Below are 25,729 nucleotides of genomic sequence, written 5' to 3'. Positions count from 1 at the left end.
TGACTATCACTAGAAAGCTGGTGGTTCCCCTGTATCGTCAGTGCCAGTGTGGTGATACTAGGCTTCCTCAGAGGTACTTATTCTATTGGAGGAAATATGGCTTATTAAATTTCAGCCTTCATCTGGACAAATAGGATGTGAATATCATGGAACAGTTCCATTGGAACTAGAATATAACTTCTTCCCGTGTTTTGTTTTGTTTTTCCCTTTTGTTGCCCTTGTTATTTTTTATTGTTGTTGTAATTATTATTGTTGTTCTTGATGTCATCGTTGTTGGACAGGACAGAGAGAAATGGAGAGAGGGGGAAGGAAAGATAGACACCTGCAGACCTGCTTCACCGCCTATGAAGCAACTGCCCTGCAGGTGGGGAGCCGGGGACTCTAACCGGGATCCTTATGCTGTTCCTTGCACTTTGAGCCACATGGGCTTAACCCACTGCACTACTGCCCAACTCCCTAACTTCTTATTTTTAAAGATACTATCAATTTTATTTATTAAACACATAGCATGTATAGGGGCGAGGGAGACAATATAATGGCTATGCAGGAGGAGGAGGAGGAGGAAGAGGAAGAGGAGGAGGAAGGAGAAGAAGAAGAAAGAAGGGCTGGAAACTTTAACATGGCATATTTAAAATATTTCAAGTTTAGATGAGATTTTAGTATGATGACAATATTGCAATTGAAGTTCCAAATTACCAGTCTTAGGCTTGGGGAAGTGGCTCAGGAATAGAGACCAAGCCTTTCATGTCTGGGGCCCTGGACTCAGTCCTGGGTACCATATAAAGATAAAAAAGACAGAACAGAGTATCATAATGGTGGAATGGTGCAAGAACATAACTTTAAAAAAAATTTTTTTTAATTATCTTTATTTATTGGATAGAGACAGCCAGAAATCAAGAGGGAAGGGGGTGATAGGGAGAGAGACAGGCACCTGCAGCCCTGCTTCACCACTCGCAAAGCTTTCCCCCTCCAGGTGGGGACCAGGGGGCTTGAACCTGGATACTTGTGCACTGTAATGTGTACGCTTAACCAAGTGTGCCACCACCTGGCCCCCATAATTTCTTATATACTATTCTACTTTATATCTCCAGAAACACGGTCAACTCCCCAGTGTTTGGTTCCCTCAAAGGGTTTACATCATAAATGGGCCATATTTCCCGTGGCTTATGCATTCCAAAAACTTGTATCTTCTCATTCAAACCATTTAGCCATTCTTTTCATATTCTAATTTTATTCTTTTTGCAGAGATTACTTATATATAAATAAACATGATTTATGTTCTCTTTTCCACTTTTCTATGGCCATATAAGTACACAAACTATTTTAGGACATTTCCAGTTAAAGAGCCAATAAAAAGAGTTGTATAATTATGTAAACAAGTACTCCTTGGAAGATAACCACACAGTGAAACAAAACTCTTGCCTAGTAGACAGTGCCACTGTGTGATAACCAGAGCCTTAAAAAGGTGGCTGAGTAATGCCATTGTGCTATATGCAAATACATAAATTGTCCAAACTCAGAGGAATGAAAACTAACCTGACATTCAAAGGTGAAGGCTTCTGCATCCATAAGGTGTATGTAACAGAAGATTTATTTTTTTATTGTTGTCGCACTGAGCAATATAAACCAGAGTGAGTTCTATTGTCTGCAAGATCTCCCACGAGCAGTATGACTAAGATATTCCAAAGAACCTCAGTAGAGTTAACCAGTATCACCGAGAACTGATTGAACATACATTTTGGGGGGAAGGAAATGATTTTAGGTTCAGAACTAGAGTATAAGGAAACCCACCAGCATGTTTCTTTAGAAGTCAGTTCTACCTTGATTGCTTTTACTGGTGGTAACCCGTAGCTGCACAGACATTTTTATATACAGAAAGGATTCAATCTCTTTTCTTCCACAGAATCTGCTTTCAGATGAAAGACTGTGTCAGAGTGAAGCACTTTATGCCTTTTTGAGCCCTTCTCCTGACTACCTCAAGGTTATTGATGTGCAGGGGAAAAAAAACACTTTTTCGTTATCCTCATTTTTGGAAAGACTTCCTCGAGACTTCTTCTCCCACCAAGAGGTGAGCTGCCTTAAGGTTGTACCTTGTTTGTAGCACAATTGATAAGCACATGAATGTTTGAAGTAAACAGGCTTTAGTTGAAAATACACTACAATTAGGGGAATAGGCAGTCTATTTATTTTTGGCTATTGCTGCTGTTGTATGTTTGGACACCTGCTTGTGCTTCCTCTCAAACCACTTGGAAGAGATAAGATACAAAAATAGAAAGACCAATAACAAAGCAATGTAAGTGAAATGTCGATGGATGTTTTCAGATTCCTTTTATGAAGAAGCTGGACTGGCCAGTCCCAAGTTGGGGGCTCTTATTATGGAGGAGTCAGAGCTAATAGGAGCTTTGGGAGAGGAAAATATAGTTTTAGAATCACTACTAGGTCACTGAACTAGAGGGGGAGGTTTCTGCCATAGTTTAATGGAAGATTAAATGAAGAATAGAAGGGGCGGGTACAGGCCAGGCTGAGGAGTTGACTCTACTGTTAGAGAATGAAAATCTGAGGAACACTTTGAAGCAAGATGAGTTTAGCAGTGATGTGTATAGGTGGCAGAATGAATGGAGAGACTGTAGACATTTACAGTGTTACATTATGAACCATAGGCTTTCCCACAGAGCAGGCTCTTGACATAGGCTTAAACTACTGAGGTACAGGGAGCCCAGAGTGACTCAGTGGTAGAACCCATTCCTTGATGAATGAGGGCGGTCCTGGACCAGCACCACCAGCACTACATAAAAATAAGGAAAACAGCAAATATAAATGACAGAGAACTGCTCTTTTTTCTTTAGTCTCTCTCATTTGCCCCTTTGCTCTTACATATGCTGATTTTTTAAAAATAACAAAATGCATAAGTTTACTGTCACGTGTAAAACATTACCTCCCAATAAAAAATTTAAAAAAGAAAATACATAGATCACTGAAGTCCTTAGTTAAACTCTCCCATAATTTATCCTTAAAAATTTGCTATCTCGGGGGCTGAGCGGTAATGCAGTGGGTTAAATGCACATGGTGAAAGTGCAAGGTTGAGTGTAAGGATCCCAGTTTGAGCCCCCGGCTCCCCACCTGCAGGGGGGTCGCTTCACAAACAGTGAAGCAGGTCTGTAGGTGTTTATCTTTCTCTCCACCTTTCTATCTTCCCTTCCTCTCTAGATTTCTGTCTGTCCTATCTACAACAACAATAACAACAGCAGCAGCAAAATGGGAAAAAAAATGGCCTCCAGGAGCAATGGATTCAAAGTGCAAGCACCAAGCCCCAGGGATAACCCTGGAGGCAAAACAAACAAACAAAAATGCTACCTTCACAGTTCTTGCTAAATGCCACTGCTTCTTAGGATTATTTCAATGAGTTCATTTAGAAGAAATTGACAGTGAAAGTGAGCAGGTCATATTTCTGCATTCTGTTTTTAGAGGGGAAATGAGTATATACCAGCGTATATCTATACCAGTGTTCAGGTCTTTGTGTCAGCCCACTTCCTCCGCCTCTTTCCTTCTTGGCCATATATGTAGTGTCTGACTGCACTCGGCTAGATTGTCCATGTTGCCTCCTATTTATTATTGGACTCCTGAGAATTTATCTTCTGATTCAGTTGCTCTCTATGAAATTGTTCATGGTGTCAGTCACCTAATCTAGTGAAGTTTGTCGGTCCCCCACCCCCTGCCTCCTTGTCAAAAATGCATGGATCCCTGCAGATTGGAAAGTTGAAGGATTATGTAAGATTCAAATGTGTGCACCTTGATTAGGATTTACTCTTAGAAAAGGAGAACAACTGTATCAGCTCCCTTAAATAACTGATCTGTTTCCTGTGACTGTTTTGTGCTCCAGGAAGAGACAGAGGAGGACAGTGACCTGTCAGACTATGGTGATGATGTGGATGGGAAGAAAGATGTCTTAGCTGAACCATGCTTCATGTTGATTGGGGAAATTTTTGAACTTCGAGGAAGTAAGCCTCTTTGCTACTATTTGGTGATATTTACTGGCTAAGTGTCGTGTACACACACCATTTCTCTTAGGAGTTCCATAAATACCTGTTGCCCAAATGTAGTGCTAGGGGTTAAGGTCAAACTGTTTTATATGTATATATATATATATATTTATTATTGGATAGAGACAGAGAGATTGAGATGGGGAGGGGGAGATAGGAGAGATACATGCAGCAGTACTGCTTCACTGCATGTGAAGCTTTCCTCTTGTGGGCAGGGACCAGGAGCTTGAACCTGGATCCTTGTGTTCTGTAATGGGTATGCTTAAACAGATGCACTACTGCCTGGCCACTGAGGCTAAGGTCAAACTGTACTACCTGATTTAGTCTTAAGTCCTGAGGAGGACACTTCTTACCCATAACTTCCACAGCCCTTGAACTCTAAATCATGAGATCAGTGTATGCAGTGATACCTGGAGCCCTAGTACCTAGAAATATGTCAGGTGCTGAAAAGAACAGCTACTCACCTAGAAAAGGAAGCAAATGAAAACAAGATTTTGCAAGATACAATCTATATCACCAACCAGCAAAAATATTACTTTGTGAATGTCTGGATTACATGCATGTGGGTCAGCATCTTTTCCCGTGAGATAAAGAAGGTTGGTTAGGAATTGGGCCTATAGGAAAACATAGATCTCTGTATAGATCTTACAGAGACAAATCTTTCCCTGATGCCTTTCCCTTATGTTGATTTCTTAGCATGTCAATTAAAGAATTAGAAGAAAATATTTCAAGTAGCATTATCAACTTGATCTTGGTGTGTGTGTGTATGTGTGTGTGTGTGTGTGTGTGTGTGTGTGTGTGTGTTAATCCTTAGTGTCTACTACAGTGCATGACCTATGATCATCCAGAAAATGACTAATGAATAGGCAAGAAAATTTTAAGTTCCAGACTTAATTTTCTTAGACCCATGAAACTTTTTCTTCTCCTAAGCCAAAGCTAAAATTGTTTATTGGTCAAAAATACTATCAAAGTATACATCTTATCTACTCTGTAGCAGAAACTTAAATATATCAGATACAGATTCTTCCTAAAATACAAGAATTCCTTTCATATCAAGCACTGCACACAAATTATCAAAAATGTGCAGAGATTTCTGTCTGTGGCTTTTCATTTCAGCACAATTTTAGGAATGAAAAGTTGAAACTAAGATAAACTTCAGAAATGTGGAAAAGTTGAATAATTGAAGAAGTAACCAGTGATGGAATATCATCCAAATAGATGGAAAAGCTATAGCTGTTACATATTCTATGCATTTTAAGATACGTGCTCTATTTAACTTGACTCCATGGAAAAACTATTCCTCAAGATATGTGAGGCATTTGTACTGTGTTTAGTTTGATTCAGTGTATTCAGAAAAAGCTATTAATTTTATCCAAACTCTGACGTGTCCTTAATGAAATCTGGTACAATTAAATCTGGTACTTTTTCCAGTTTCCCATAGAGTTGATGAGGATGAGGAAGCTCTGTCTTAGTTGCTTGTCAATGTGTTTTTTTTTGCAACAGAGATGAAGGGACTACATGGATTTCTCAGATACAGACAGGACAATAGTAAGGTTCAAAATCCTGTCATTGCTGTGTGTGTTTCTTTTCTCATTTTCCTGCTCAGAAGTGTATTTGGTTTTGCTAGTGACATTTTGGAGAGGAATAAATAGAACACCATTTATAATGAGATGTGATATATTTGCCATCAGCAACATCTTAGTGTTGCTGCAGCTGCCTCTGTGGCTTTGAACAAATAAGTCCTTAGGATAAGTAATGGGGCTGTTTTGTGTGAAACATGATTGTGGGGGACTGGGAGCTGGGGAAGGATAGCCAAAAGAATAGAATAAAAGAGTATCTGTAATAGGAAAATGTCTGTAGTAAAATCATCTTTGGTTCCTGTTCTAGTCCAGTATAAATAAAGGAACCAAGAATAGTCTATTAAAAGACTTGATGGGTGAGGGGTGTGCTGACACAAAGTATGAAAGATGTAAAATTATACTCCTATGACAATGACAGTCTTGTAAAACAACATTTCCTTAATAAAAATAAATTAATTATAAAAAAGACATAACAAGTCACTTGGCTAATCTGGCATTCTTCCTAGTGCTGCACATGTACTCCGACCACTCTGCCCTAGAAAGGCAAAGTGAAATTATCATTGCTGACAGATGTGCTAAATGCCAGCCTAAAATGAACACATCTACATACTAGCAGTGTCTTCTGATTTCCATCAGAAAAGGCATTTTTTTTTCCCCTCCTCCAGGGTTATTGCTGGGCTCGGTGCCTGCACCATGAATCCACCGCTCCTGGAGGCCATTTTTTTCCCCCTTTTGTTGCCCTTGTTGTAGCTTCGTTGTGGTTATTATTATTGCCCTTGTTGACGCAATTCGTTGTTGGATAGGACAGAGAGAAATGGAGAGAGGAGGGGAAGACAGAGAAGGGGAGAGAAAGATAGACACCTGCAGACCGCCTGTGAAGCGACTCCCCTGCAGGTGGGGAGCCGGGGGTTCGAACCGGGGGCTCGAATCGGGATCCTTACGCCGGTCCCTGCGCTTTGCGCCACATGCGCTTAACCCACTGCGCCACCGCCCGACCCCCAGAAAAGGCATTTTTGAAGCTTGCTTCTGACTCCAAGAGTTGGCTTTTCCATGGAAGATCAGCAGATCTACTTTAATTAGACCTTGAGATTCAGTCAAAAAAAAAAAAGTAGAAACCATTTTTGCTGTCTTAACGTTTAGTACAAAATCTATATTCATTTTAAATTTTTATGTGACTTCCCTTGTTCAGGGGTGTTTGTGAATTTACTCTTTTTAGGTTTGCTTTCTTTGCGCAGGAGCCCTGAACTCTTGGCTTCATTTATAGTCAAACCTGAGTCTCTTATTTCCTCATTTTATGAGATGGAGTTGAACATTTAAGAGGGAAGTTCGGTTTAGATTCCATTTTGTGGATCTAACTTCACAGGAGTGTTATTATTTTTTTTTTACCTCCTTTTGACTTATATTTATATCTGCACTTATTAAGATGTCTCAACAACAACAATAATAATAGTTTAGAATAGTATAGTCCTCCATAATACTCTTTCACACAAAATATTGACAGGCTCCAAATAGCAGAATAAGCACATGTAAATACTGTTCTTTTTCAGATGATGATTTACTGAGTTGCTCTAGAAAGTGATGAGCCAAATTCACATCTCACTTGGGATCCTGGATTTTTGCAGTTCACCTTTCCCCCCCTAAGTGTACAAAAATACAAAAGTAATTGACAGTCTATAAACAGCCATTCAAATTGGGAGCATTTAGACCCATCACTTCATTAATATTTCAAAATATTTGTCAACATTTGACTATAGATGTTTCTCCTTTTGAACATTGTGTCTGAATATTGGGTTCAGCAAGACAGCAATCTAAAATGGGAATTGCACTCTCTGCTACTAGTGGAAAACAGATGCGTCATTAGGAGCCTAGAGACACATGAAATAAAATATGATTTTCCATGTGCTAGCTCAGCTGTTGCATAGGCATTGGGAAGCTATAAAAAGCCATAGGTTTCTGCTCGTTAGTTGCTAAGTAAGAAGTGAAAGCTTTGAAGAAATTCTCTGGGCAGAAGTTTGTTAACCTAGACCCAGCTTCTGCAAATATGAGAGCTCTGACTTGGTGTCAGGACCCAGATTAAGTAAAGTAGTAGGTTTATACTTTGTGTGCAAATATCATGATTGTGATATCCTGTGATAATGACGTTTTCTTCTAATTTATATTTTAGTGTTTAAATGGGTGAGGAGAACATTAATTGCTCTTGTTCAGGTCACTTTTGGAAGAACCATCAACAAGTGAGTCACACAAAATTAATATTTGAATCCATGTCCTACTCTTTGTGTTTATAGTTATATCTTAACATTATGGTTTGTATAGTAGCCATTGAACTAACTAAAATTTTCTATTACTTTTTATTTATATTATGATTCTAAGATTGAGAAGCAAAATAGTTTCTGCATTCCTCCAAAGATATGCATGATTAACTAGCTGATAAATGTGTAGACTAATCTCAGCATTCTGAGTGATGAGAGTCAGAAGAGTCTGTTTTATAAAGTTATCTTTTCCTCACAACAACTAAATTAAGCATGTTAGATAAACTGATTTTATATTGTACAATGAGAATTAGTTTAGGGCTTAGATATTAAGTCAAAATGAAAGTAGAACGAATGACAGTTATATGTGGAGGTAAATGCAAACTTTTTTATCTTGTTTTTTTATTATTTATTTATTTATTCTCCTTTTTTGTTGCCCTCATTGTTTTTATCATTGTTGTGGTTATTATTGTTGTTGTTATTGATATTGTTGTTGCTAGATAGGATAGAGAGAAATGGAGAAAGGAGGGGAAGACAGAGAAGAGCAGAGAAAGACACCTGCAGACCTGCTTCACCGCCTGTGAAACATCCCCCCTGCAGGTGGGGAGCCAGGGGCTTGAACCGGGATCCTTACTCTGGTCCTTGAGTTTCTTGCCATGTGCACTTAACCTGCTGCGCTATAGTCCGACCCCTTTTTTAAATCATCTTTAGAGTCCTAACAGTTAAAATAGTAGTTCCTGGGGCCTGGAGATAGCTCACTTAATAGAATATACACTTTATCACGAACTGCCCTGCTGCCATGCAAAGGGGAAGCATTATGAACAGTCTGAGGATGTACTGTGATATCTTTCCTCCCACTTCAGTTTTTCTCCTTCCCTCTGTCATCCTCTATGGGGGAAAGAAAAAAAAAAAAGGAATATACTGACACTTTGCAGATGGAAGCCCTAATGGCAAAGAAGAAAACACAGGCACTTCCTTCTATTAGTTAATATCTGAATATCTATCAGAAGTGTATGTGTCCTATATTATTATTCAAATCAATATGTACATTATCACCTATATGTTACATTGCACATATACATAAAAATTTAACTCTGTACTCAGTATTCTTCAGGGGATAAACATTATGACTTCTGGCATTATGAAAATGAGTCAACTGCAAAAAAAGAAAAAAAGATTCCTTTTTGTGGAGGTATAGTAAAATAAGTTTCTTTTTTTAATTTTTAAAATTTGTTTGTTTGTTATCTTTATTTATTTGATAGAGACAGCCAGAAACTGAGAGGAAGGGGGATATAGAGAGGGAAAGAGACTGAGAGACACCTGCAGCCCTGCTTCACTTGTGAAGCTTTCCCCCTACAGGTGGGGGCTAGGGGCTTGAACCTGGGTCCTTGTGCACTGTAATGTGTGCTCAACCAGGTGTGCCACCACTCAGCCCTGTAAAATGTTTTTAAATGAAATAATCATATTTTTCCAAGGCAAATACATATATACTTTAATATTTTATTTATTTTAATGAGTGAGAGTGTTGCTGAGGAGTTATTCTGATGCAGTCTCCGCCCCCAGGTTTTGCTAGCCCTGCGAAATCCTAGCAGTGCCCCCTTCAACCATTCCTGGCCCTACACATCACCCCTGGTTGTCGCCCAATAAAAAGCCCCCTCACACCCCCGCTGTCTCTCTCTGGGCTCTCAGCGCTCTCTCTCTGAGATCTCGCCCCCTGCTTCCCCCCCCCCCCCGTGGTCAGGTAGTGGGGACGGCCATTGCCGGCTGGCCCCACGTGGTCTGAACCCCCCCCCCCATCCTATAATAAAGATTTGTGTACCCCTTTGCTCTGGACGTCCGCTCTCTTCTCCGCGGTGCAGCCCGACACCAGACCGCCACAACATGAGAGCAAGATACAGAAATACAGAGATACAGAGAGAAAGACCAGAGCACTGCTCAGCTTTGGCTTATGGTGGTGCTGGAGACTGAATAGAGTCTCGGGCATGAAAGCCTTTTGCATAACTATTATCCTGTCTCCCCAGCCCCACAAGGGAAATATTTAGTTATTAAATGGGCAAGTTACTAAATGGGCTTAAGTTATACCATGTAAATTTTTTTCTTTATTTTTTTTTAATTTATAAAAAGGAAACACTGACAAAACTATAGGATAAGAGGGGTACAACTCCACACAATTCCCACCACCAGAATTCCGTATCCTGTCCCCTCCCCTGAAAGCTTTCCTAGTCTTTAACTTTCTGGGAGTATGAAAATTTTTTAATATAGCTCTGGGGATGAATCAGGTTTTACACATGAGCACTACTGCTGAGTATCATCTCCCTAGCCCAGCTTTATTATTCTTTTAATTTTCAATTTATTTTCTACTTCTGGAGTTTCCTTGGTGTTCCATGGTATTCCCATGTGGTGCTGGGTATTAAACCCAAGGCTGTTGCATGACAGGGCATGTGTTTTATTCCTGGGGCTTAATTATATAAATGCTTTTTTAATGGGAAATAATAGTACACAGTGTTTTTTTTTTTATTGGCTTGAAAATAGATTGTACTTTGCTGGTATTCATAAACAAAAATTTACTTCTATTTATCCTTAAGATAAAAAAAAATGGTGTAGGGAGCAGTGTATAGCTTATCCAGTTGTGCTTGTGTATGTCCCTTACCATGCACAGAACCCTAGGTTCGAGACCTAACACCACATGGAAGTGCCTTAGACAACACTGGGGGAGTTTCGTGCTTTGCTGAGATGCCTCCTCTATTTCTCATTGAATATATTGTACCTGGGAGACCACTTGGTATTTCAGCATGGGTTCTTTCTCTAGTGCTGCATTAGAGATAGTTTTAGAGATCTGTTCAGTTGACTTAGTATCATAAACTTTTACTTTAATAAAAAAGTATTGTTTTAGTCTAAGGCAAACTTTTTAAAAAAAATTATTCATTTATAAAAAGGAAACACTAACAAAACCATAGGATAAGAGGGGTACAACTCCACACAATTCCCACCACCAGAACTCCATATCCCATCCCCTCCCTTGATAGCTTTCCTATTCTTTAACCCTGTGGGAGTATGGACCCAAGGTCATTATGGGATGCAGAAGGTGGAAGGTCTGGTTTCTGTAATTGCTTCCCACTGAACATTAAGGCAAACTTTTTATCCTTAGTATTGATGTGAACTGGATAAAGAAATGTCCAAAATGGCACTATTTTTGTCAGTACTCTGTACTTGCCAGTTCATGTTCTCTTCAATTTCAGTAAAGTTGTGCATACTTTCCTTGTTCCTATACTGACTCTTTTTTAGAGAAAAAAAAAACTTATTTGTTCCCTTTTGTTGCCCTTGTTGTTTCATTGTTGTAGTCATTATTGTTGTCATTGCTGGATAAGACAGAGATAAATGGAGAGAGGAGGGGAAGACAGAGAGAGGGAGAGAAAGATAGACACCTACAGACCTGCTTCACAACTTGTGAAGCGACTCCCCTGTAGGTGGAGAGCCAGGGGCTCGAACCAGGATCCTTACACTGGATCCTTGTGCTTCACACCACCTGTGCTTAACCGGCTGCGCTATCACCTGACTCCCGATATTTATTCTTTTTTAAAAAAATTTTTTTTGTTTATTTAAAAAAGGAGACATTAACAAAACCATAGGATAAGAGGGGTACAACTCCCACCACCAGAACTCCGTATCCCATCCTCCTCCTCATCTTTGTCTCTCTTGGAGTATAGACCCCTGTATGGGCCCCCCCATAGGACCTTGCCCTCAACTTGGATCAACAATGGTAGAGAATGTTCCATCCTCCAAAGGAAGGTTGGACAACATACTCTATGCTACACCTGAGTAAGATGGGTCCTGATATTGGTGCAGCTTGGAATGTTCCTACTCGTGACCACAGAATGTGAACTCAGATCTACAGGGATGCAGAGGTCACATAGGCTCCTAAGCTGAATATGGGCCCCAGACCATATCAAATCGATGGGGTTTACAGTCAACAATATTTACACCCTTTGCCCATATTAAGGAGCTTCTCTCTTCCCTGATCCAGCTTTCTGTCCCTTTTCCAGCCACTGACTCTTAATTATGAAATGAACAACTGTGGTTTGTGAGTGATGAATATGGCAGTCTACTTCATGGGACTGAGAAAGAGACCACAAATGGAGATTTGATTTCACATAGTATGTTTCACTGGCCTTTTTGGAAGGTAGAAAAAGTGTAAAGCACCTGGCCCTTTGCTATTTTTGCCTTTGTCAGATGGTAACATGTTATAAAAGTAATCAGTAGTACGGTATGTGCTTCTTGTCTTGCACCAACTATGATTTCACATACCAGAATTGCTTTTTAAAGATTTGTACAGGTTTGACTGATATAAAGGTCAGATCTAAATGGACAGAAAACATGTAGCTGATAGCTTTTGGCAAGAGCAGCTTAGCTAATTTTAAGGTGTAGACTGAAAATTTCTTAGTTCATTTCTTTATATAAATATAATGAGTAGCGCAATACAAGACTACAGAAAAGGCAATGTGTCTGCCATTAATATAGTGTCTTAGTAACACAGGTGTTATCAGTAGAATCTCTTACAGCAGAAATTCCAATTGGGTACTAAAATTATTTTACTTGACTTAGAAATAAGCTGTGTAGAGTTTCTGGGGGACTGCAGGAAGATGGCGGACTGAGAAGCCGCTAGCAGCTGAGCTCCGACCACATCTCCTGGAAACGGTTCCAGATGCCACCAGGATGCTGGCCAGGCTTCCCTGGATTGAAGACCCCACCAATGTGTCCTGGAGCTCAGCTTCCCCAGAGACACACCTTACTAGGGAAAGAGAGAGGCAGACTGGGAGTATGGACCGACCAGTCAACGCCCATGTTCAGCGGGGAAGCAATTACAGAAGCCAGACCTTCTACCTTCTGCAGCCCTCAATGACCCTGGGTTCATGCTCCCAGAGGGATAGAGAATGGGAAAGCTATCATGGGAGGGGGTGGGTTAAGGAGATTGGGTGGTGGGAATTGTGTGGAGTTGTACCCCTCCTACCTTATGGTTTTATTCGTTAACCCTTTCTTAAATAAAAAATTAAAAAAAAAAGAAAGAAGCTGTGTAATTCTAAACAGTATAGGTGAGTAGCTTAAGAGACATGCAGTGAAGAACAGAATTAAAGATATAGTTTTGACTCATAGTAGAGTGTAGAATTAATAATGACAGATTATTATGTATACAGTACAGTCATGTGTCGCTTAATAACATTTTCACCAGTAATGAACTAAATATGGCAACAGTGACACCAGTAGGCTATAGAGTATAGCCAAGGTAGATAGGGGTCTGTACCATCTAAAAAGTACTCTTGTAAAAGTTCCTGTGACATGTGCACCACAAAACTACATAATGAAACATTTCACAGAGCATAGTTTTTTTTTTCCCATCTCAGCCCTATTTTTAAGTCATTCATGACTATACTATTGATAGATGTGAAACGTTGAGTTGTTATATTTTTGAAAATCGTGTATTTAAGGTTTGCATCAGCTCCTTAAAGACCTTTCAAAATTTATTATTTTACACAAATTGAGTTTAAATTTTCAGATCTGTCTGGCATTCATAGTCAAAGATAATTCTCTTTCCCTTTTTGAAAAAAACTTTCCACCTCACAACACACTCTGTGGAAAGCTTAGAATTTATTAGAATTTGACCAGTGTCTAATGGTAACGGGGTTGTGTGCAAGACCTGGGTCACCAAATAATAGCTACTCATCTGTTATTGCTGTGATGGTCAAACGTCTTCCCACTTTCATTCTTCTGTGGAATTTTTCAGTTGGCCAGGTAGTTTTTTTTTTCTTTTCCAGAGGTTTCACATTCTGTTTGCCTTGCTTTGTGAGCATGTGAAATGTTCCTCCTAAGGTGCCAGCACTCCACCCAGCATTGTCTACCACAGCAACACCAAGACACAGTTCTCGGACCTTTGGTTTGCTCCCATGACTAAAGGAGCACAAGTTTTTTTGGTTTTTTTTTTTTTTTAATGCCACTTTTGAACAGTCTTTCAATGGAAAGTTTTTAGTTTATACCATTTTGTGAGGAAATTCCCATATTGAGAACTGCTGAGCAAGCTTCCCTCAAATAAGTCCACCTCTCAGGGTTTTGTTTGTTTTTAATTGCTACTAGGATTACCATTAGGGCTCAGTGCCTGCACAAGGAGCCCTCTATTCCCTGCAACTATATTTTTCCTTTTTCTTTTTCTCTATTGGTTGTTAGAGGCAGAGATAAATTTGGGGTGTGGAGGGGGTTGGTAAGGATAGAAGGGGAGAAAATGAGACAACTCTAATACTGCATCATTGCTCTTAAAGCTTTCCCCCTGCAGGTGGTGACCAAGTCATTGAACCCTCGTCCTCAAACATGGTAATGTGTGCACCCTCCTGGGTGCATCTCCACCTGGCTGCTCTAACCAATCACCTGTCTTTATAGACTGATAAGTACTATTTTATTATATAACGAGCATTTGGAGAAAACGGTGCCAGTAAAATATGGCAAGGTAAAAAATGATCATGTTAAAAAATAACTTTGGAGACAGTGTTTAAAAATACAATTCCTAGTTTATTCATCAAACATTTAGACCAGGCTGTATCTTAACCTACCCATTGATAAATGCCTTTTGAGATAAAGTTTTTGAAAATCTCATCTTTTTTTCACCTCTCTTTCTCTTAAGACAAATTCGAGACACAGTGAACTGGATTTTTAGTGAACAAATGTTGGTTTACTACATCAATATTTTCCGGGATGCTTTCTGGCCAAATGGTAAATTGGCACCACCAACCACAATCAGAAGCGAAGAACAAAGCCAGGAAACAAAACAGAGAGCACAGCAAAAGCTACTTGAAAGCATTCCAGGTGAGATCTGAGTTCTTATCCTAAAAAGTACAGAGATTTAAAAGAAAAAAAAAAAAGAATATTAAACTCCATTGAGGTATTTTTTCTATATATATCTCTCAGGAAACATTAACAATGAAGAAAAAAAAGTTACATCTTTCCTTTTAAACCATGTCTCATCCCTTCCTAAGGATTTATACTGGGAATCTGTTTTCTTATCATTTTTATTTATTTACTGGATAGAGACAGCCAGAAACTGAGAGGAAGTGGGGAGGTACAGAGGGAGAGAGACAGATACTCACAGCACTGCTTTACTGCTCGTGAAGCTTTCCCTCTACAGGTGGGTACCCTGGGTCCTTGTGCATTGTAACATGTGCACTCAGCCAGGTGTACCACCACCCAGCCCCTGTACTGGGAATCTTAAGAATAGTGCTGGTTTTAAAACTTAACTAGAAAAATGTCTAAGAAAGCCTGGATGTTTTGTTCTGTAAAGGTTCTGCAATGGGCAGGACTGGGAGGCTGAAGCTGTAACTTACCAAACATGGGGTGTGCTTTGTCTTACACACAACCCAGGTCTTAGCCCTGGCACCATGTAGGAGGTGCTATGGCACTAGAGGAAGCTCTTGGTACTGTGGTGTGTTTCCCTTTCTCTGTTCTTGTCTGAAGAAAAGTTGGGCAGGAAGCAGTGAAATCACACATGTGAGAGGCCCTAGCTCCACTAACTAACTAACTAACTAACTCAACAAACAGAATTCTTAAATCTTGCAGTGAGAGAAGAAAAAGTAGCTAGCCTATCTCTATGACTTTGTGAGAACCATGTTTCCTATTGCTGGGGAGTTTGGGAACTTTGGTGGTTGGTGTGGTGTGAAACTATACCCCTGTTATCTTAGAATCTTGTAAATCACAACATTTTGTTAATCCTTCAATGTTATACTCTTTTGAGAATGTAATTTTAATTGGATAGCAATATATTATAATTACAGTTTGTGTAAATGCTTTATGTTGAAAAAAGCCAAATGAACTTTTTTTCTCATTAAATGTTTGAAAGCAATAATTATTCATGTTGCTTATGTCTCAGTGACTTCATTGTTTTTCATGTAATATCGCCTTCACTGAACATTCATTATGTACTTTTATCAGTAGTAACGAGGAATATAAACATAATTTTTCAGATACGCTTCAGAGCCTTGTTGGACAGCAAAATGCTCGTCATGGGATAATAAAAATATTCAGTGCACTCCAAGAAACAAAAGCCAATAAGCATCTACTATATGTGAGTAATTTAAAACTTAACCAGAAAAGTTATTTCTTCAGTTTTATATTTCTTTTCTTACATGGGGACATATTTTAGTTCTTTGTATTTTTAATCATTCTTGTAGCAGTGAACCCATTCACTTTATTTGTTTCTTCAACTGATTCAAAGAGTAAAGGGGGAAAGTATCAACCAAAGAAGACACTTGTCTATCCCTCTTAATGGTTTTCATTTGACTCTTGATGCACTTGACATTTCTGCATGACTGCTTGATTTTCTTATTTCAGCAAAGCACACAGTTTCCTAGTCACCTGTTTAATTGTAATGAACTATATTAAGCATTATTGATGGCTTGATAAAGGCAAAGAGGCCATGAAATAAATCAGTTTGATAGCAAGTACAATTTACATTGGATTAATTTCATGTGAGAGTAGTTTTAAACTCCAAATTTGGCTTTTCTGTTAATGCAGACATAGATGTTTGAGGAAACCTTTAAAGAAAAAGAAAACAACACATTTTTCTACTCATTTCCTCTCCTTTTCTTTCTTGGTTCAGGTGCTGTTGGAACTGCTGCTAATTGAACTGTGTCCTGAGCTGAGAACTCATTTAGATCAACTAAAGGCTGGTCAAGTCTGAGACGGCACAAATAAACCACCAGAGAAATGTCTGTGAAATAATAGACATGAAACATTTTCCTCTTTTCCACAGAGGGCTTGACTGAGAAACATTGATTTTTTTTTTACTTTAGTTACCTCCCTCTAGTTTTATGTGAAGTAGGCAGAATATCAGGGAGGTGGGGGTTGGACTTGATGCTGTAGTGTGCAACAGAAAAGAAACCACTTCTCTTAATTATTGATTTTTACTTTAATAGTAATACAAAGACTTTAGAAGTTTGACATGCTGATTGAAGTACAAATGTTAATATGTGATGAGAACCTAGGAAATATTTTAACTATTTATGATAACAATTCTGTTTTCAAATGAAGAGCTATGTATATTGTACAGTTAATTTCATCACTGAGGATTCTAAACATTCCTATATTATTTCATGTGTTTGAAGGATATTGTTGTGCAATGCTTTGTGGAAAGTTATTGTGAAAATTTTACTGTCTTTATTTTTACCAAAGATTTCCCATAGTTTGAAGCATTTGCAGCAATAAAATATAAAAATGAACCATAGAATTCAATGATGTTAAAAATTCATTTATCTCAAAAAATGAGATTGAACCATTGCACTTACCTCTGCATGGAAATATGTTTGCTGTCTTTCTCCAGACACAGAATAAATGTGTGACAGTTGAGATTTTTTTAAAAAAGTGAATGGAAAGAGCCAAATTAATTCTGAAGCTGATGTCTTAAGGATAGGAAGTGTGAACTGAACTTTGAAAGATGGCCAGGAATGACGCAGGAAAATCGGAAGAGGAAGGGAGTTACTTCAGGGAGATTAGGAATTTGGTTGTGACTTTGAAGCTTATGAACTACTTAGACATTATATGTGATCCAGAGTACAGATTTTGTTTTATTGCTAAAGGGAGGAAGGGATGGATAAATCAAAATTTCTTGGGATTCACTATCATCTAATGACAGTTTCTCCTCATTCATCTGCAGAGATATTGAAAATGAAGCAAAAATTCAATTTGAAATCTATGGAAAAAAATTCTATGTGTATCAATAGCATATTGATTTTATCTATGATGGGTCATACCTGCCAAGTTCTTGATATGCAACATAAGTTCTGAAAGATAAATGATTGAAAAATTAGTAGAGTAAATTTTATCTTTGGGGTTTTTCTAGTTGTTTCATTTGGACCCATCTTTCTAACCAAGATACTTGAAACTTCAGAAAGAAACCCAAAGTTATCTGTTTGCATATCTAAAAATCACCCTTCATAGAGATGTACAGAAGATGCATTCTGGCAAGAGAAGCGGTGTGAAGTCACCAAACCTCGTTATTCGAGGTGTCCATCTTAAACATAATTATACCATGCCTGTTAAGTTGATGTTGCAAGTGAGAAAAATAACCTTTTTAAGGGAAGCTTTGTATAGTTTTTAATATTTAATTTGGTAGGGAGAAACTGAGAAGGGGAAGGGAGATAGAGATGGAGAGAGAACTACCTACAACACTGCTTCACCCTGTGTGAAGCTTCTCTTCAACAGGTGGGGACCAGGGCCTTGAACCTGGGTCCTTATACATGATAATATGTGTGCTCAACCAGGTGTGCCACCACCAGCCCCATATTTAAGGCAAACAAACTCTCCTTTTATAAGTTAGTAATAACTAGGAGGAACCTTACAGAAATTTTTATTGTTTTTTTTAATTAAACTCTGGGAGCCTCATCACACTTAAATTAAAAACTGACTCCACTCACAGGCCAAGGTCCCCTCCATGGTAAGCGGTACTGATGGTTTGCAGGGGCTCATCTGTGCCAGAGGATCTGCTCTATGGTAACTATAGTAAACTGAAAATTTAAATTGTGTTGGAATCACTGAAGATGTTTGAGCATAATATATCATCACATGTAACACACACACCAAACTTCTAAATTTAGGATTACTAAGAGCATGGGCCATTATAAATTTAGGATTTATAATGACAGTTTTAAAAGTTGTTTGTGGCCCAGGATACATGGGACTTACATGTGAGAGGTCTTAGGTTCATTCCTGGAACCACCATTCACCAGAGCTGAGTAGTGTTCCGGTCCAGAAAACAAACAAACAAAAAATTGTCTTTACTTTGGGAGGATTCTTTTTTAAGAAAACTAATCTTTTAAGCATTCTATTAACATGACAGACACTGCTTTATTATGTTTCTGCTTTAAAATTCAGAAAGAAAGGCTTAAAGAACTGGATTAAGTGGAAATGAGACTCCTTATTGGACAATTGGATTCTCAGGTAGTTGAAGTTACAGCAAATGGATAGTACTAATAGATCAAAACAAAGTAAGTGGGCTATATTGTATAAATTCTGTAATGGAGTTGAGATATTGAAAAATGTTTTGGGGTAAAGTGTCTTTAGCAGGATTTTTCTTTCTTTTTTTTTTTTTTTTGCCAGCTGACTTTCAGATAGAGCTAGAGAGATAGATGGAGATGGAGATAGAGATAGAGAAAGGCAACATAGGGGTCCAGTGATAGCACACCTGGTTGTGTGTACATGTTACAATGCACAAGGACCAGGTTTAAGCCCCCGTCCCCACTTGCAGGGGGAAGCTTCACAAGTGGTGAAGCATTGCTTCAGGTGTCGCTCTCTTCCCCCTCTACTTACCCCTTCCCTCTTAATTTCTGACTGTCTCTACCCAATAAATAGAAAATAATTTTTAAAAATCAGAGAGAGAGAGAGAAAGACACCATAGCACTGAAGCTTCCATGAGTGCAGTGGGAGTTGAGCTCAAACCTGGCCAATGCACATGATAAAGCAGGCACCCTTCCTGGGAGTGGTATCTTTCCATTCCCTTCAGTAGAATTTTTGTTTGTTTGTATATAGAGTAAGTAGTAGAAAGGCAGAGAAAACCTGAAAGAGAGACCACAGGACCAGTGCTTCCTTCAGGGCAGTGAGTACAAGGCCTGAACCTGGGTCACATACCCAGTGTGCTACCTAAGTGATCTATTTTGCTAACCCCAGTAGACATTTTAAAGAAAACTGATTGTTAGGACCGGTTTGAACTTATGACTTTAAGATATTTGAAGGAGAGATGTATGGCCATTTGAGGATATCTCACAGACCTTTCTTTCCCCTTTGTATAAAGAGAAAATGTAGGCCAAGTAGTAATAGAGAAGCCAGAGCATAACAAGAGCAAGCAATTTTCTGCTCTGCAATAGTCCTTTAGTAACTGTCACCTACATTCTGATTGTATTTTGCCACTACTAAGAGATCTTATCTAAATCCACTTGCAGAAAGGATGGGTTTGATTTATAAAGCTGTATCAGTTTACTACATTTATAAAGAAGGTATTGTTAAGGTTTGAGGATTTTTGAGAAGACTCTTCTGACAGTTTAATCTTGTAACTAGGTTTCAAATTGAAAAACTACAGTATACAAACTCAAGAACGAATGTAACATATTATCAGAAAAAGACCCAGGAAAATATAACTTGGGATGTAGAAAATCATATCTACTATAAAAATACACAGATTCTAAGATGTTAGGATCAATGATCATTGTTGAAATGCATTGTGGTTTAAATTCTTTGACGAATAAGCAAGCAGTGAAGTTCATCTGCCAATGTAGGATTCAGACGACAAGCCTTAAAATCAAAGACAAAGAGTCAGTTAGATTATTTTGAATCATTGAGTTTATATATTTTTTTAAGCTTGTTTTTAAGAATTATAAAGTGCAGTGAAATTCACAGGAATTTCTTATTTATTTGTTTGCTTATTTTTATTGCCACCGGGATTATTGTTGGGGCATTGTATCTGCACTACAGATCTACTGCTCCTGGCAGCCCGTTTTTCAGCAGGAGTGAGAGGAGATAGAGGGGGAGAGAAAAAGATATTTGCAGACCTGCTTCAATGCTTGTGAAGTTCCCTTCTGCAGGTGGGGAGTGCTTTATTTCAATGAACATATACAACATTTCAGGATTTTTTGTTTGTTTTTTACAGCTGGGTTTTGTTTGCTTGCTTATATTTATTTAGAAAAGATATTAAAGGTAGTATAGGATCTGAAATTGACTTGGTTTGGAGGTAGTTGTCATAGAAAGGACACTTAAGGAATTTTTAAAAGTAACAAAGATAACTTATTCATTCATACAAAAGCATGGTATGTTGATGAATACCTTATAAAAATTAATACATAGAAATTTAAATGAAGTCGGAAGACTGGAGGAAAGTTCTCATATGCATGTAATGGACAGATTATTGTCTTCAACAGGACTTCTCTCTTCTATGGGAAGTTGAGAGGTATCTTTACTCAGCAGTCCCCTCAAAAGGAAGTGCACTGGCCTTGGGTTAAAGAAAGTGCTGTGAGCCTGGCCATGAGACTACATGTACCCAACCGCCTTAAGTGTTCTGTCCATATAAGCTCTCCTCCCCTTTTTCTGATGGATTTGGTTGCTTTTTGTTTCAGGTCAGTATATCAAGGCCAGTTGTAATTCTGTACTTTGCAGCTATATATGGTTTTTTTTCTTTCCTTTTTGATTTATTTATTTTGTATTTATAAAAAGGAAACATTGACAAAACCAAAGGATAAGAGGGTTACAACTCCACACAATTCCCACCACCAGAACTCCATATCCCATTCCCTCCCCTGATAGCTTTCTATTCTTTAACCCTCTGGGACTATGTTGATACACATTTAATGCTGTGGAAAGTTTCATTTCAAATAAAATATTTAAGAGTCCCCAACTTGCCCTCACACTAAAATCCCAAAGTTTTAGCAAAGATGCTTGTGTCATTATCCTGGAGACCAGGATCGAATTGTTCTGCAATAAGTCAAGGATTTTGGATTTTTCTTGTTTTAAAGCTACACAGGTGAGGGGGTTGAGCAGTAGTGCAATGGGTTAAGCTCACATAGTATGAAGCTAAGGATCCCAGTTTGAACCCCCAGTTCCCCACCTGCAGGAGGTTCACTTCACAAGCAGTGAAGCAGGGCTGCAAGTGTTTGTCTTTCTCTCTCTCTCTCTATCTCTCCTCCCCTCTCAATTTCTCTCTGCCCTATCCAAAAAATAAAAAATATAAAAATAGCCACAGCAGCAGTGGATTCATAGTGCAGGCACTGATCCCCAGTGATAACCCTGGAGTTAAAATAATAATGATGATGATCATAATAAAATTAATAGTAGTAGTAGTAAGATATCCAGGTTACTTTCACACTTTGGAAACCATTTTTGTCAGAGTAACAGTTTAACTTAGATGTGAACAGCTTTGGGACTCTTAAGTAAATACATGGGTTGAAACATGAACTTTTTAAACAGAGTAAAGTTTATTAGAATTAGGAATGTTTTTAATACTCGGTGAAATACTGAACGCTTTCCCTCTCTAGACAGGTGCAAGGCAGGGCTGCTCATTATTACTATTCAATAGTATAGGAGATCCTAGTCATAGCAATTAAGCAAGAGAAGAGAATTAAAGGGGTTCAGATTGGAAAAGAATAAATTAAACTGTCACTATTTGCAGATGACATGATTGTATATATAGAAATTCCTAAAGAATTCAATAGAAAAATCCTGGGAATTATTGAGCAATATAGTCAAGTGGCAGGCTACTAAATCAATATACAAAAGTCAATAGCATTCCTCTAGGCAAACGCTAAACTAGAAAACATCCAGAAATCAATCCCTTCTACTATATACTAGGGAGAAAATATTTAGAAATAAAGTTAACAAGGGAAGTAAAAGACTTGTACACTGAAAACTTCCGCACCACCAAAATTCTTTAAAGGGGTAGAGTAAAATTTACAAAATTTTATTTTCAATCATAAAGTCCCTAGAATTGCCAAAGCAATCTTGAAAAAAAAAAAAAGGAACAAGACTGGGAGTCTGGCAGTAGCGCAGCAGGTTAAGCACACGTAGCGCAAAGCGCAAGGACCAGTGTAAAGATCCCGGTTCGAGTCCCTGGCTCCCCATTTGCAGGGGAGTCGCTTCACTGCCTGTGAAGCAGGTCTGCAGGTGTCTTTCTCTCCCCCTCCTCTTCCCCTCCTCTCTCCATTTCTCTCTGTCCTATTAAACAACAACGACATCAATAACAACTATAACAATAAAACAACAAGGGCAACAAAAAGGGAGTAAATAAATATTAAAAAAAAAAGACTGGATTTATCACACTTCCTGAACTCAAAACTAAGCTACAGAGCTACTGTAATGAAAACCAGCTAGTACTAGAACCAGAATAAATACACAGATGAATGGGATAGAATTGAAAGCCCAGAAATAGGTCCCCACACAATATGGATTAACTTTTTTTTCCTCCAGGGTTATCACTGGGGCTCAGTGTTGGCACTACAAATTCATTGCTCCTGGTGGCCTTTTTTTTTCCTGTTTTATTGGGTAGAACAGAGAGGGGAGGGAAGATAGCAAAGGAGAGAGAAAGACACCTGCAGACCTGCTTCACTGCTTGTGAAGTGTCCCTCTACAAGTGGGAAGTGAGGGCTCAAACCCAGATCCTTGTGCTGGTTCTTGCACTTCCTACAATGGGCACTTAACTGGATATGCCACTACCTGGCCCCTGGGTAACTTTATTTATTATTATTTATTTCCTTTTGTGGCCCTTGTTTTACTGTTGTAGTTATGATTGATGCCGTTGTTGGATAGGACAGAGAGAAATGGAGAGAGGAGGGGAAGATAGAGAGGGGGAGAGAAAGATAGACATCTGCAGACCTGCTTCACTGCCTGTGAAGCGACTCCCCTGCAGGTGGGGAGCCAGGGTCTTGAACTGGCATCCTTATGCCGGCTTGTGCCACCTGCACTTAACCCACTGTACTACCGCCCGACTCCCCAATAACTAATTTTTGACACAGGGCCCCAAAGCATTAAATGGGGAAAGGAGAGTCTCTTTGATGTTGGGAAAATTAGATTGGAATATGTATAATAAAATTGTACCCATGTGTCAATAGCTATACTTTAAACCACTAACCCTTCAATAAAAATGATTAAAAAATAATTAGTAATATTTTTACTCTCTAGGCAGTCTGAAGAGCCATTTTACAGAGAAAATCTAAGACATTATTTCCATTGAAAAGACTTATTTTAACTGTATGCATATAAATGTTTTTTCCCCTACATTTTAGTTCCTATTTATTGTTCAATTTTATTGTTTTGTCTGGCTTTTTATATTGCCACCTTATAGCCACCAAGTTACAGATGCTACTAGCATTCCATCCTGACTTCCACGGGCAGACAACCTCACCAAAGTGTCCCAGAACCTCGCCTCTCCAGAGCCCTGCCCCACTAGGGAAAGATAGAAATAGATATGAATCGACCTGCCAATGTCCATGTCCATGTCTCAGTGGAGAAGCAATTATAGAAGCCAGACATTTCATCTTCTGCACCCCAAAAATAATTTTGGTCCATACTCCCAGAAGGGTAAATGTTAGGGGAAAATTTGCCAGAGGGCTCTGAACTCCAGTTCCATCAGGACCCAGAAAGAGAAGAGGAAAAAAAGGAAGGACACTCAGAAGTAATAAGTGTGACTTGGAAAGGAAGAGAAGGCAGGTCCATAGGAAAAAATGGGCAAATACCTATATATACAGATATAGTTACAGAAATAATAGCCAACAATTATCTGTGTTCTTGGGAGAACTAAACTAATGCAGTTTCCAGTAGAGGTGCTGGGGACACAGAACATTGGTGGGGGAACTGTGAAATTTTACCCTTGGTAGACTTTTTTTTTTTTTTTTTTTGCCTCCAGGGTTATTGCTGGGGCTCAGTGCCTGCACTGCGAATCCAATGTTCTGTGGCCATTTTTTGTGTTTTGGATTTTTTTTTTAAATAAGACAAAGAGAAATTGAGAGGGGAGGTGAAGATAAGAGAGGTAGAGAAACAGTGAGACACCTGAAAACCTGCTTCAAGCTTGTGAAGCAACCCCTTCAGGTGGGGGTGGGGGGCTTGAATCTGGATCCTTGTGCAGGTCCTTGCACTTCATACTATGTGCGTTTAACCCAGTGCACCACCACCCACCCCCTTATATTTTTAATCATTATTAAATTAATAATAAAGAAATTGAAAAAAAGTCACATTACGGTACTAGCGTGGAGTTATAGGGTCATACTATTTCTGTTGAAAGAAGACATCATCATTTGGGCTGCAAGGTCTTGGTATGCCAGGTCTTGGATCATAGGCAGTAGTAGAATTCAAGAATAATTTGCATCTAAATGGGGCTTTCAGACTTAATTATGCTCATGAGAATATGGCAGAATTGGCAATCTGCAAGCCAGATAATCACTCCTAAGTAGAAGTTACTCGGATAGTAATTAACTAGGTAATTAATCTATAGAGATGTTCAAATTTCAGCTGAAAGACCAGGACCTTTCTATTTTGGTCAGCTTATATTTGTTCTCAGGCTTACTTTAGAATAATACTGTTTAGCCTTTGCTTCATCCTTTGTGATACCCAAGCCAAGCTGAAGACACCGTGCATAGTAAAAGGATGCCATGGCCATGCCTCTGATGATGAATTCCGGGAGACAGTCTGTGACCTGGGCAATCATGGGGATGTCATGAACCTCATCATAGTCAGCAATCCTGTTAGGGTGTTAATTTATGAAATTAAAAAAATATTATTTTCTATGGCTTATATTTTTACAAAGAACAAGTCCAAATATGAGCCTTATGTCCAAAGTAATTTTCCTCGTTTTGCCGGTTTTAAAACTAATTAGTTTGCTACCTGGTATAGGAGAGATGTAAGATAGTTACTAACAGGAAGCAATAAGAATTCTTGCTTCCGGGAGTCGGGTGGTAATGCAGTGGGTTAAGCGCAGGTGGCTTGAAGTGCAAGGACCAGCGTAAGGATCCCACCTGCAGGGGCGTTGATTCACAGGCGGTGAAGCAGGTCTGCAGGTGTCTGTCTTTCTCTCCCCCTCTCTGTCTTCCCTGTCTCTCTCCATTTCTCTCTGTCCTATCCAACAACAATGACATCAATAGCAATAATAACTACAACAATAAAACAAGGGCAACAAAAGGGAAAATAAATATTAAAAAAAGAATATTTGCTTCCCCCTGATAATGTGAAGCAGAAGTAATAACCACTGGAAAACAAAAAGGTTTCTTTTTTTTTTTTTCCTTGTAATGTTAATAGACTTAAAGTTTTTCAGAATTAAAATAGTGGGGACAAACTTTTTTCTTTTTCCAGAGTGATT

General features: G+C 38.8%; 2 protein-coding genes across 7 annotated transcripts in view; one reads left to right on the top strand and one right to left on the bottom strand.

The window, feature by feature from the left end:
- The window catches only part of SNX25 (sorting nexin 25), a 160,511-nt gene extending 143,388 nt beyond the window's left edge, over nucleotides 1–17,123 (top strand). For 2 of the 3 annotated variants that reach the window (XM_007517663.3, XM_060183808.1), the window contains 6 exons: nucleotides 1,904–2,068; nucleotides 3,881–3,998; nucleotides 7,785–7,851; nucleotides 14,537–14,718; nucleotides 15,870–15,970; nucleotides 16,505–17,123. In XM_007517663.3, coding sequence (XP_007517725.2) covers nucleotides 1,904–2,068; nucleotides 3,881–3,998; nucleotides 7,785–7,851; nucleotides 14,537–14,718; nucleotides 15,870–15,970; nucleotides 16,505–16,585 — 714 coding nt within the window. In that variant the 3' untranslated portion in view covers nucleotides 16,586–17,123. The remainder of the gene's footprint in view (nucleotides 1–1,903; nucleotides 2,069–3,880; nucleotides 3,999–7,784; nucleotides 7,852–14,536; nucleotides 14,719–15,869; nucleotides 15,971–16,504) is intronic. The other variant, XM_060183812.1, reaches the window with a different exon arrangement.
- Nucleotides 17,124–20,085: 2,962 nt separating this feature from the next.
- LRP2BP (LRP2 binding protein) overlaps nucleotides 20,086–25,729 on the bottom strand; it is a 48,753-nt gene continuing 43,109 nt past the window's right edge. For all 4 annotated transcript variants that reach the window (XM_060183850.1, XM_060183868.1, XM_007517664.2 and 1 more), the window contains 2 exons: nucleotides 24,941–25,115; nucleotides 20,086–20,187 (listed from right to left, as the gene is read on the bottom strand). In XM_060183850.1, the coding sequence (XP_060039833.1) occupies nucleotides 20,122–20,187; nucleotides 24,941–25,115 (241 nt within the window). In that variant the 3' untranslated portion in view covers nucleotides 20,086–20,121. The remainder of the gene's footprint in view (nucleotides 20,188–24,940; nucleotides 25,116–25,729) is intronic.

This window comes from Erinaceus europaeus, chromosome 2, assembly GCF_950295315.1.
Source record: "Erinaceus europaeus chromosome 2, mEriEur2.1, whole genome shotgun sequence".
Classification (NCBI taxonomy): Eukaryota; Metazoa; Chordata; class Mammalia; order Eulipotyphla; family Erinaceidae; genus Erinaceus; species Erinaceus europaeus.
This window is presented reverse-complemented; position numbering and strand designations above follow the sequence as displayed.